General features: G+C 39.1%; 2 protein-coding genes across 4 annotated transcripts in view; one reads left to right on the top strand and one right to left on the bottom strand.

Annotated features, from left to right (window-relative positions):
- The window catches only part of LOC147057791 (uncharacterized), a 19,265-nt gene extending 17,514 nt beyond the window's left edge, over nucleotides 1-1,751 (top strand). The window contains exon 7 of the mRNA XM_085910055.1: nucleotides 456-1,751. Within this exon, the coding sequence (XP_085766181.1) occupies nucleotides 456-1,148 (693 nt within the window). The 3' untranslated portion in view covers nucleotides 1,149-1,751. The remainder of the gene's footprint in view (nucleotides 1-455) is intronic.
- A 66-nt stretch (nucleotides 1,752-1,817) lies between these two features.
- Nucleotides 1,818-11,676, bottom strand: chfr (checkpoint with forkhead and ring finger domains, E3 ubiquitin protein ligase). 3 transcript variants are annotated; one of them, XM_085910454.1, is made up of 18 exons: nucleotides 11,540-11,676; nucleotides 11,011-11,132; nucleotides 10,356-10,455; nucleotides 9,130-9,239; nucleotides 8,970-9,029; nucleotides 8,689-8,880; nucleotides 8,216-8,296; nucleotides 7,847-7,988; nucleotides 7,627-7,781; nucleotides 6,912-7,074; nucleotides 6,523-6,734; nucleotides 6,345-6,449; nucleotides 5,635-5,718; nucleotides 5,255-5,325; nucleotides 4,812-4,899; nucleotides 4,629-4,736; nucleotides 4,330-4,402; nucleotides 1,818-4,043 (listed from the first exon to the last, which is right to left on the bottom strand). In XM_085910454.1, exons 2-18 carry the CDS (start codon nucleotides 11,114-11,116, stop codon nucleotides 4,001-4,003), a joined length of 1,893 nt encoding a protein of 630 aa, XP_085766580.1. In that variant the 5' UTR covers nucleotides 11,117-11,132; nucleotides 11,540-11,676; the 3' UTR covers nucleotides 1,818-4,000. The 3 variants fall into 3 exon arrangements, with proteins under 3 accessions (XP_085766580.1, XP_085766581.1, XP_085766583.1); XM_085910455.1 differs by lacking the exon at nucleotides 11,540-11,676 and having other exon boundaries at nucleotides 11,011-11,526; XM_085910457.1 differs by lacking the exons at nucleotides 10,356-10,455; nucleotides 11,011-11,132; nucleotides 11,540-11,676 and adding an exon at nucleotides 9,374-10,321.
- Between the last annotated feature and the right edge of the window lie 230 nt (nucleotides 11,677-11,906).

Below are 11,906 nucleotides of genomic sequence, written 5' to 3' on the forward strand. Positions count from 1 at the left end.
TGTTTTTACATACGACAGGACCACGTTTGACATTTAAAGATTGATGCAAACTTTGTTACTACTCAAACGGGTCTCAGTTTATAGGCAGCAGCAGCAGATTATCGTTCAAATGGTCCACATTACTAGTTGTTTGGCCAACAAGTTATCCAAAGTCTGCAGTTGTTGTTCTGAAGAACACGCATCCATCTGAAAGTGGCAGAAAAGGCTACAGGTATCAAAATCTTGAGAGTGTCAATTTGTAGCCAGTAGTGGACACCCCTGGCCCTGGTTGTTGGGTGAAGCCTGATATTGTTGTTACACAAAGGTGCCCATGTGAGGTTCTCAGCCACTGAGGTTGGAAAGGAAAGGTGATTCATACTTTGAGCCAAATGTTTTCTGAACTGAACTTATGAAAATCAAATATCCTTGCTGAAAATAGTCTCTTGTTGAAGACTAACTGTCTCTTACAATTCCAGGCACCTCCCAGTTTGGGGTCTGACAACAGGAAGGTTTTCTCAGATGTTCACCTAGCAACCAAGACTGACACCAGTACCATCTCGGACTCGTCCATCAGCAATGCTTCCTATCCACTCGCTCAGGCCGCCCAGAAGCAGCGGCGCCTGAGCTCGGCGAGCAACCTGTGGCGTTCCCGCTTCGCAGGGCCTTACTTTGGTCTGCTCTCTGGGACGGCGGACCCTACCAGCAAGACTAATCTCAATCCCACCCAGAGCTCCCAACCAGAGCCCAACTCTGTCTCTTCTTCCTGCATCCAGGCTGCCATTGAGAGCAACCAGGCAACAAAAAGGCGTGATTTCACAGGGGAGGGCGATCACATAAATGTACCAGTGTTTGCCATCTCTGAGGAAGAGGACCGACAACCTCTGGTCTCAGCTGAGCACCTAGGCCAAACCACTGGCACCATCATTCAGAATGGACTGGTTCAGGAAACATTTGACAGCAGAAGACCTACCGGTGTCACCTACAGCCTCAGCCCTCAGAATGAGAGGGTCAGACTGGAGTGGCGGCCATGGGGGAGTCAGGTGTCGGGTGGGGTGTATCCATTCCCTTCCAATACATCTACTACCATGACAGAACCAAACACCATCAATGACTGCCAGTTGCCACACAGCCAGCCTGCTGTGTTGTGCAGTGTGGCCAATCACATGTGACCTTGAAAATGCTGAAAAGACTGGTGGGCCAGTGAAGTATTCCTAAACCATCATTTGTGTCCTTTCTTTTGTATGTAACCTACTTTAATGAAAGAAATCAATTTGTGCAAATTGATTGCTACTTTATGGAATATATTGTTTTTTTTTCCTGAATGCTGCTCAATAGATGTTGAGGTCCTTATTAAGGTTTAAAAAAAAAAATGCTTGTTTCTAAAAATCCCAACTTTTAGGAGCACTTTTAAAAGCAGATTCCTGTCAGTTTTATGCATTTTGATGAATTATTACACCCATCACACTTCAATAGATTTCAATAACTCATTCAGTGTGGATTTTGTATTATGTAAAGTCATCGTCATAAAAGTCTTAGTCTTCCCCCTCCCCAATACTCATTTCCCAAAAATGTTCCACAAAGTATAGTTGTAAGTATTATTGCTTGCAAACATACAGTGTATGCTTTTACTGGATTATAAAAGGGAAATCAAAATACTGTAAAATACATATACATCAGTAGACAAATCTTGTGGAAAAAAATAGCAATCACTATCGTATTTATAAAACTTTCACATGTGAAAAGAATATGAAGTTTTAATAAAGGTTGTCATTCTCATGTGGAAATGTTTGGTGATAGTGTGTATTGAAGACACATATTGCAAAAATGACAGGATCAAGTCAGTTTGTCAGTATATATTTTTTAATTCTATGTTAAAAGGAAGAATTTCAACCATCTGAAAAACAATCTGAGCTATGCCAACACAGTACAACACAAGGGACTGATGCTAAAAAGTTGTCTCGTATTCTATCAGCATCTAACCGGGGCTTCACGGTACGGTAAAGTCCGACAGCTCAAATATTAAAGTTACTGAGACTCTTTTGTTATCGAGTGAAGGCATCTAAAATGCCCGTCCAGTCAAGTCATTCCTGGGCGCTGCTCTATGAGGTACAGTGAGCAATGGCTCTTCCATCTAACTACAGTAGGTAAAAAAAACTTTCTACACTGTGAGTAAACATTTTCGCTAGTTTACAATATACCTCCTGCTTTGGGGCAACTGCAAAGTACTATTCCAAAGCCTCTTTAATACCAATTCCTGATTGGAGCGGCTTGGTTGTCTTTGTTGGCTTAAGAGTGCCCAGATCACCGGTGGGGAATAATTAAAACTCAGCCCTTCTGTCAGGGGATCGACTGGACTTGTGCAGAGGGTCTGAGCTGCTATGGAATGCTCGAATGAACCATACACCATGACTAAGGGGGTAAAATAAACAAAACTAAATCTTAACGCCTTGACTAATTTAAATCCTGTGGCCGAAGAAAATGTGCATTCAAAATAAGTTCACACGCCGGATCAAGGATGTTAATATTGTCACCTGAAGGTTAAAAATGCACACCAATTATTGGTTACACCTGAATGAAAATGATGCAGGATATTATAACTGCCCAATTTATGGGTCCATGTAAGATACATTATTTAGAAAAAAAAATGTGTGCTTTTTGTATTTATGTTTGAGGACAGCGTACAAAATAAAGTTGCATGAATGAAAGAATTTGTGCAAATCTGCTCCAAGTTTCATTCTAAACACCAAATGTGACTTTTTCCTGGTCAACTAATACAAACATAAGGTGATTAAAATTGACTGGATGCCAGCTAGACTGTTTTAACAGTTTCTTCTCACTTTTCCACATGTTCACCTGGACTTTACACAAAAACAAATGTGGGAAGAAAACCACATATTTTCTTTATTCCTTAACATTTAAGGCCTTTTAAATCTATTACTTGTCCTTTCTCTAATAAGAACAACAACCTGGTGGTGACTAGTAAAGTTACAATATTCAGAAACATTTTATAATGATGATGCATTTTTTGCATAATGTGGAGCTACTTGAAACTGCCTTCTGGCTGAGAAGTATAGATAATTTGTCACAAACACGATGTATATTTTCTAGTTACTAAACAAGAAAGGCAGTATATACTTTGCAGCAGCATCATCAACCTGAGAAACAAGATAACATTTAAACTATCACAATCTTTCCCATAAACCAAACGTATCAATCTCAAACAAAACCTCTGATGAACAGAACTTGCATTATAAGCAATGTGAAGAAACTGCATCTGGTAAACAGAACATATTTCTATTTAGAATAGACATAGTTTCTGCTGATTATGCTTTTTTTGTCCAGAGAGAACCAAACTATTGTCAAAGTAATCAACTTCAGCCTAACGCCAGCCTCAGCATGATGCAGCACTCCTGGCTACTTGCAGCTTAGCCTTTATTACATGGCAACCTTGTGTGTACTTATGCAGCAACACGCTGATGCACATTAATCACTGCCCATGGCAGTTTGCGTCTTGCACAAAATAAACCCAAAGAGCAGCACTTTTACTGTCGTGTTATGTCATGAACTACACTATGATGGTAGCTGTACTCTGATAATATGCATAAAAGCTGTGTCTTACATCATTTTTGCAATGTGTGTGCAGAATTTGAAGCCAGGCCCTTCATGTGACATTTGACGGTAACGTCACAAACGATACATAATACAGTAGGTTTACATCAGGACTAGAAGATAAAACACACATTTGCCCATAATCTAAGCTAAAGTGTTTGCTGGTTTACTCCTAGATTCAAAACAAATGTACTAGCCACTAGTGACTAAAGTCGAGATATATATATTTTTTTCCATGCTTAAAATGTAATGTGCATGACACTTCTTCACATAGCTGTATGTTAGATAAGACTCCATTTTGAATGGGTAATGTTTTTTTTGTGTGCATTATAAAGGTCAAATCCAGTAGGCAGAAAGCTACCAGATGAGACGAGTCTCCATTCTGCTGCAAGTTGAATACCAGTTTGTTCGCTCAGCTCTTGAAGCGGGTCTGCTCACATATGTGGTTGAATTTCCTGAGATCAAGATAAATGATGAACATGATTATGAACATAACATGAAAATACATAATGTATTTTGGCCACAATTTCAACAGTGACTAAAAGAAGCATTTTGTCCAGGCTTGTCCATTTGGTGGGTAAGACCCACATTAATACAAGCACCCCCTCTAGTGGTACACTGGATAAAAGGCAAGGATTCGAATTAGTTCGCACATCACCCATGCAAAATGCTTAAGGTAATAATAATGCAACATGTGTCATGTCAGGGGAGCAGAAAGGACATATGTTATAAATGACTTACATTGCATGATGGGCTTTCACTTGTGTACGACAGTTACGTCCCCAGTAGCAGTTGGGACGAGACAATACAGCAGCTGGAGGGAGATTTTTCATTTCAAGAGGTTTACAATTTATATGCATCAACATAAACATACTAAAAAGCTCTCCGAAGCCCAAACCATCTAAGGTAACATTTTGTTAAGGTTCCGATGAAAATGCATTTGCATTTAGGATTATATTTGTGGTGTCCTCTTGTATGTCTGAGGATTTCAGTAATGTGTCCTCATAATGTAAACACACAAAAATCTCAGCCCATCTGACCTGGTAGTTCAGACGGAGGAATATTTTGTCTGTACTTGTACGCCAACTCCTTGAAGACCATCAGGCCGCAGCACACGCACAGGACTGTATTTGCAGAAATGTGGTGATCTAAGGAGATGGTGACATGTGGATGACTTTTCTTGACAGATCATGTCAAAAATAGAGCATAATTCAAAGGCTCACCTGAAAGGCACAATTTACCCTGTTGCAAGTCATGGAGAGCCTCTTTGAGTAGATCCTTCCATGTCTCACCTCGGGAGGACAAGTAGTTCTGGCGCAAGGATGAAGGCACACATTAGCAATTACAATTATGGATTTCATAACAAGATGTTGTAATTCACTAAGTCTTATAGCATTACATGAAGCAACTTTCTATTCATAAAATGACTCCGGTAAACTATGAACTACCATAACTCAAAAATAAACTCGAAAGGGGAACACTAGCGACCTCTTGTAACAATTTGATGCAAGTCTCCGGAGTCCACTTCAAAGTGCGTAAAAATGATTTGTGCTTCTTTCACATCGACATAAAGTTGCATTGTATTGCTCATGTAATGGTACAACAGGAAGCATTGACTCCACCCGCAGTAAGGTTTGGGAAATCAATTGACATGAGTAAATGTCACCTTTAGGATCTCTGATTCATAGTTGTTGTTGTTCAGCACACCATCCAGACATTTGTCAGTCAGATTGAGCTCTGCAAGAAACGTAAGAGTCCAATACTTCTGGTTAGTCCATACAGGTGATTGAAAGTTGTGCATTTTATTTTTCCATTATTATTATATTTTTTTTAATCAACTTTAAGCTCCCCACCTGATAATATAATCTTAATATTGTAAAAATATACAGCATGTACAATGCAGTACAATGATGTTCTAAGCAGGTGTTGTATACTGTAACATTAGACATTTAAGAAGTAAATGGACTTAAGGTTTTTTTTTTTTGCATGTTTTTATGAAAGGTCTCGGCATATGGCAAATATATGTCGTCAAAAACAAATACATACCACTGAATCGAGCCAGGCAGCCTTGACAGCCAATCCTCTGGCAACCCCAATAAATGTGACAAAAAGGACGCTGGCACCGCAAACCTGCCAACAAACAACACATCATACCTGCACGCTGGACAGAACAATAAATTTATACACAAAAAATGGCTCGCTACCATTGTATTAAACAGCATTATACGGTGATTATGGCAAAAGAAAAAAATCTTAAAATTGAAAAAAGAAAAACTGCCTGTTCTGTTGGAATCATTCACTCATTTCCTGTTCACTCAACATAGATTTTTATATAGCGGATGGCAATGAATCCCTGCATATTCTGCTCAGCATTTGCAAATTCACGTTTGCCTTTTTTTGTTTTTGGACAATTTGCTCCGTCATTCACTGAAAAACTCAACAGTTGGTTGTTTTTGTGTTCAATGCAACACAATCAATATATATTGATTTGCATCCATTTTGTGGCAACTTGGAGGGACATGATAACATTAGTCACTTACCAATTTTGCATAGACTCCCAAATATCAGACAATTCCTATTCACAAACAGCCTTGTGTAAATTTTAGTCTTCCATGCTTGAGAGCAAAAATGCTCCTGCACCACCCACACTTAAGTGACGTTATATGCAAAAGTACACAATGGCCCGTTTAATATCCAAGCCATTAAAACTCTTAGCTTTTCATGTATTGTACATACTGTTGCAATACACTACTTACATTGCTGCTGGCTGTTCAACTCGGCCCGTCTGTCTGGCATTGGCTGCAGGCAGCAGGTACAAAAAAGATGACAGCCTTGAGGTTGACAGCGGTACTCGAGAGGAGCTGCAGACCGTGACAGAGATATGACCTTTTTTTTCCCCCCCCAAAGGTTGGAGGAAATTATCTTCGCCAATACCTGCTGGGTTATCAGATGACGTTGAGGGCTCGTCTCCTATAGACTTTGCAGAAGTGTCATTTCCAGCTGGTGTGACTGGAGGTGGAAGAGATGGAGGCACAGAAGGCGGGATCGGCAGACCCGGAAGCCAGTAGTTTGAGCCTGTGGCAAACAGCATCTGACCGACCTCTTTCCTATAGCCTGGACATTGTCTGCACATTATTAGAGGCTGACTGAAAAACAAACAAGAAATCGTTGCACTCTGTCACTGTCATTTTTTTCGACTACATTTTGCGAGGATATTTACACATTTAGCGATTGTCATTTCTCCTTTGGTGTTAAAATGTAGGTGACATTTAAAGAGAATTTACAAATCAAATATAAAGCTGATGAATACCCAAAACCTATACCTAATGTCTGAGGTGTCGCTGTCATTGTCAGAGAATTCAAACAGGTAATCCGAGCTGCCCTCCTCATCAGATAAACAATGCTCAACTTTTGGCTGCAAAATGTCCTTAGTGATCTTGTTGCAGCTGTCCATGTTCTTCAGGTCCTCTTCGCTCCGACACTTTTCTGTAAAACAGATAATCACACTCTCTTTGTACTAAATTAAACTCAATGGAAAGAAAAAAAAGACACGTTCCATACATTAATCTGCATTTTGAATATATAAATAACAGACAGACACCACACAGTTGAAAAATGTGCCTTTAAAACTAAAAGGGTGGTTAAATTGCAGGTACTCATCAATGTTGTTAAAGTACTTAAGTATTCAATTTAATTCACTGCATTCCAAGACGTTGTACAACCACATTTTGATTGGGACTTTCTTTCAGCCATTGTACATTTGTGTTACTTTGAGTTCATTTTGTTGTGTGCCCTCTATATAATACTGTACTTTAAAAATAAAGGAGAAAAATAATAGAAATGTGTCATTAATATTATGTACTTTATAGGGGACCAAAAAAGAGGTTATATTTTTAAAATTAAAATTGGCCGCTTGCTCTGTAATGTGTATTCCCCCCCCTCTTCCAAATATAGGCATCAGCCTCAGAAAATTCCATATCAGTCGGGCTTTAATACGACAAGCAACTGTGCAGTATATTAGTTGTTCTTGATACTAACCTGGGTGTTGGATGAGGTAGGCCTCCACCAGGTTGTTGAGGATATGGTTCTTACGGATCCTTTCCACTGGGCAGCGGCACGTAGGACAAAGAGAAGACCGCTCCATCCAGCCAGAGTAGCAGGCAGCACAGAACGTGTGCATGCAGGGTTGCAGGCTAACGGAAGCAATTGTTTTTTCAGCACATACGGAAATATGCACAAACCGTAATTCAGGTTTTACCTGACACAGTCATAGAGAAGGTCTTGGCAAATAATACAAGTCAGAGATTCCTCCATCCTATCTGTCTTGGTCTCTTCCACTGGTGCTTGGACTGTAAGACTTCCACTTGATGACAAAGTTGTAATGGCTGAAGGTGCTATCTCTGGAAATAAAAGAAAGCAATCAATATGCAAAACATGTTGCCTTCTAAAAAAAAAAAAAAAAAAGTTATAAATGCAGCTTGTTTGTAATGGTCACCAGATCAACAAACTATACAGATATACACACACACAGTTGAATCAAGTCAGTATGCATAATTAATGAATCTATTTTTCATTGAACTGTGTGCGTGCGTGCGTGCACACTGATAAAGGCTAGCAACGAACACACCGTTTTTTCGCTTCTTGCATTTTGGCTCCAAATCGTTGAGGGCTCGCTCTTGTGTTTGGACAACATCACTAGAGTGCTTACCTGTTGAGACAGAATTTCAAAAAGATATTAACAGACTTCATCCTTGCATTAAACAGTTTTACCAGCTTGCTAAATTGTGTTTAGGGTGGATTTACACGAGACTTTTTTGAGCCCACTGAGGATACAAGACATCAGAATCAGGCGTCAGATTTCATGTGCTCTATAGGCTCACATAATCTGAGCTGCTCTCATCATAAACAGTAAAGGTAATGTACATTTGAGTGACACAATGCGTGCAATGAAAGCATGAAACACCAACATGTGGCGACAGTCAACCCCACAGCATAGAGAGGCAAACATTCACCACTATAGGCGAGGTAGTCTTCAATTAATCCAACATGGTTGTTTTAGAACACGGGAGTACGCTGAAGCAGTATTTTAGTAAAACCCACCAGAGTTAAGACACGCTCTGGCTGATGGAGGTTCGGGTGCAAAAGGTTGCTGAAAACAGAGGTGGGATGTAGAAGTGGATGGCTGAGGTTCTTCATGATTGAGATCCCGAGGCGCTTTTGTGAGCATGACAGGTTCCACGGACAGCGTCATCTCAGAAGAAGTTAGGGAAGAAGGACTCTGGGCTGACATGTCTGATGTTCAGATGCAGATCGGAAAGTTACTTCAAAGTATTCTTGGGAATGTTATAAGATACAGTATGTCACACCGGGACTTTACTTACTGTGAAGATCTTGAAAAACGACATGCTCTGTTTTGATTGTGTGATAAACATACGCAATATCTGCAAGAAGATATCAGTTTTTGATTCGTATTCATCAAAAATCGAGAATAACAAGAAAATAAGGAGAACAATGAGAAGAAAAAGAAAAAAAAAACCTTACTTTGTTCAGGCTCATTTTTCCTGTATACAAAGTAGATGACGTCACCATTTTGAAGACTGCAAGTTTGTTTTTTGACCAGTTTGGCCATGTTGATCACTGTACCATTGGTGCTAATGGGAAGGCAATATATGTATGTCATTGAACAATATAAATGTCTTACCTTTGACATGATCAAAGGTTGGTTAGTCAAACAGCTTGCTAGTTTTTCTCAGAAATTCCTTATTGGAAATATAATAATACTTACTTTTAATTGACACTGTCAGTAATATATTAATATCACTATTTATCATTGTCGTTATATATATATATTGTACTTTTCTGTATAGCTCATCTCAGTTGTTGAGGGCACGCTGGAGCCCATCTTAGCTGACTTTGCGCAACAGGCAGGGTACACCCTGAATTGAGCCAATCACAGGACATAAACAAGGACACCTTTTATGGTTATTTTATCACAAACAATTTAATTTTAGGTTACATTACCTGTCATGTTTCGGCATGTACTTTCGCCTTCATCAGAGTGTTATCGGCTGCATAACGTCCTGTTCTTTTGCGCTATGGTCTGGCTGTCTGCTATTAGCACGCTTGCTCCATTTTGCTGCTCTTATTTGTCTATTTATTTATTTATTTATTCATTTATTTATTCATTTATTCATTTATTTATTTATTTATTTATTTATTTATTTATTTATTTATTTATTTATGGTTTATTTATTTGGGTTATTTGCTTATTACTTATTCATTGCTCTTGTCTGTTCGTTTTGATTGTACGTGTTGTGTACTGTGTCTAGTCACCGTGGGGCGGTGGGAAACGTAATTTCGATCTCTTTGTGTCTTAACATGTGAAGAAATTGACAATAAAGCGGACTTTGACTTTTTGACTTCTGATGAAGGTGGAAGTACATGCCGAAACATGTCAGGTAATGTAACCTCAAATTAAATTGTTTGTGATAAAAGAACCAAAAAAGTGATTGACAAGGGAAACAAAATGAACTTAGCACAACTATAAACAAGGACAATTTAGAGTCTTCAATTAACATTAAATGCATATTTGGGAAGAAACAGGGGTACCTGCAGAAAATCCACAAAGGGATGCTGACAACAGGCAAACTTCAAAATGCATTGTATTGAAAGCAAATATTATCCGATATTAGTTAGGCAAAAAGGAAATAGGACAGGCGCCAATTTTCTTATGTTGTAAAATATGAATGCTTGACTATTCATCATACCTCATGTCTTCAAGCAACACCTGCCCTGAGTTTTCATCTTGCACAATCTTGCAGTGCTCCCCTGAGACCAGTTTATTGGTAGGAAAGGCCAGATCACATCCTGCCACAGAGACAACACATCACAAAAATACATGGAATAAAATCTATTGTAAATGGTCCCACAAAAGAGACAGTCACTATCAAAAGCTTTATAAGTTATTCTGACTGAATCTCTTTAATTAAGTACAACAAAATAATTGTGGGGTCCCCCCCCCCCCCCCCCCCAAACTTGAGCTGTCAAGTCATTGTAACTCATGTCTAGACTGGCAGGCTCTCCAATTAAGGGTAGACATTTTGCATTGCAAAAAGCACAGACCCCCCCAAACTGGTCAACAACAAAGCAATGAAATACAGGCCCATACAAAAAATGCCTACTTAAAATTCTGCACACGTGTTCTCAATGGATGCCTTTTGTTATAGCAACAACAGGCTGTCTTAAGTTTGCTTTGTTTCTTGAGATGGGGGGTCAAACACTGACAGAGATGTCTGTTTTACAGACAGTTATCTTTAGGTAACAATTGGCAAATTCAATGCAAAACACACACACACACAAAAAAAAAACACTGGAGTTGTACAGTTTTCGAAGCAAATCTGTTATTTGACATAAAGCTCGTACCCTTTTTCCGGCCTATGGTGCATTCTCTGTTGAAAAGCAGCACTTCAGATGCACTGGAATCCACTTTGACCAGCTTCCCCCATGGTGTACGCCTTCTAATGTCCATCTCCCGATACTTGGAACTAAAAAAGCGGTTACGTGGATCATTGTTAGTTTAAATCAGAGTTTAAGTTCAAGTTTAAATGCGACAATAATTCAATAACACAGTTGAATCAATTCACCGCAACAATCGAAAACATTTCTAAATACTAGTTCTATAAGTTATGCTTTCGAAACACTGCAAGTTTCCCTGAAGTGACTTTCTAATAAAAACGTTACACGACAAGATGGAGGAACAAACATGATCCCAAAACCGAAAGTCTTTGCATTTGTGTCGCAATTACAAATGCATCAGTGAGCACAAACTCCGTCCACAGAGAAAACACTACGGTGTTTGCTAACGTTAGCACCCATTTGTGTCGTTTCACATATCGGGGACCGAACGTAACGTAACGTTCGGGAGATACGTATTCTGAAACTGTTACTGTACCGTCAAAAGATGAGCTTCTTGTCCCAACAGTTTTGTCGACAATTTTAACTTGTCAAGCACTACTTCCTGTAAAACGGTGTTGACATTTGTTACCGTTATCGTTCGTGGAGGCGTGGTGCTTGGGATTTGTAGTCCAAATACTAGCTCCATTACGTTATGGAGTTTTACCAATTTCTACGCAATTTTAATTTGCGTTGTAATTTCTAGCCATAACGTTAATGTAGAAAAAGTCCACTTTTTTTGCTGACCTAACCCGTAATTCAATATTACTGAACATATGATTACATTCCATATTACAATTTTTGCATCATTGTTATCGTTATTTAGAAAACCTGATGTGCTAGAAAAAAAGACTGCAGATTGGGAA

Source organism: Syngnathus leptorhynchus, chromosome 4 (assembly GCF_054491065.1).
Source record: "Syngnathus leptorhynchus isolate UIUO chromosome 4, UIUO_Slep, whole genome shotgun sequence".
Lineage (NCBI taxonomy): Eukaryota > Metazoa > Chordata > Actinopteri > Syngnathiformes > Syngnathidae > Syngnathus > Syngnathus leptorhynchus.

What these genes read in the sequence shown, in the direction of transcription:
- chfr (XM_085910454.1), bottom strand. Translation starts at nt 11,116, where the DNA reads ATGGACATTAGAAGGCGTACACCATGGGGGAAGCTGGTCAAAGTGGAT. An exon ending in CTTCTCTATGACTGTGTCAG is followed by an intron (nt 7,782 to 7,846) that starts GTAAAACCTGAA and finishes TGCTTCCGTTAG; the next exon opens with CCTGCAACCCTGCATGCACA. An exon ending in ATGAATCAGAGATCCTAAAG is followed by an intron (nt 4,900 to 5,254) that starts GTGACATTTACT and finishes TCCTTGCGCCAG; the next exon opens with AACTACTTGTCCTCCCGAGG.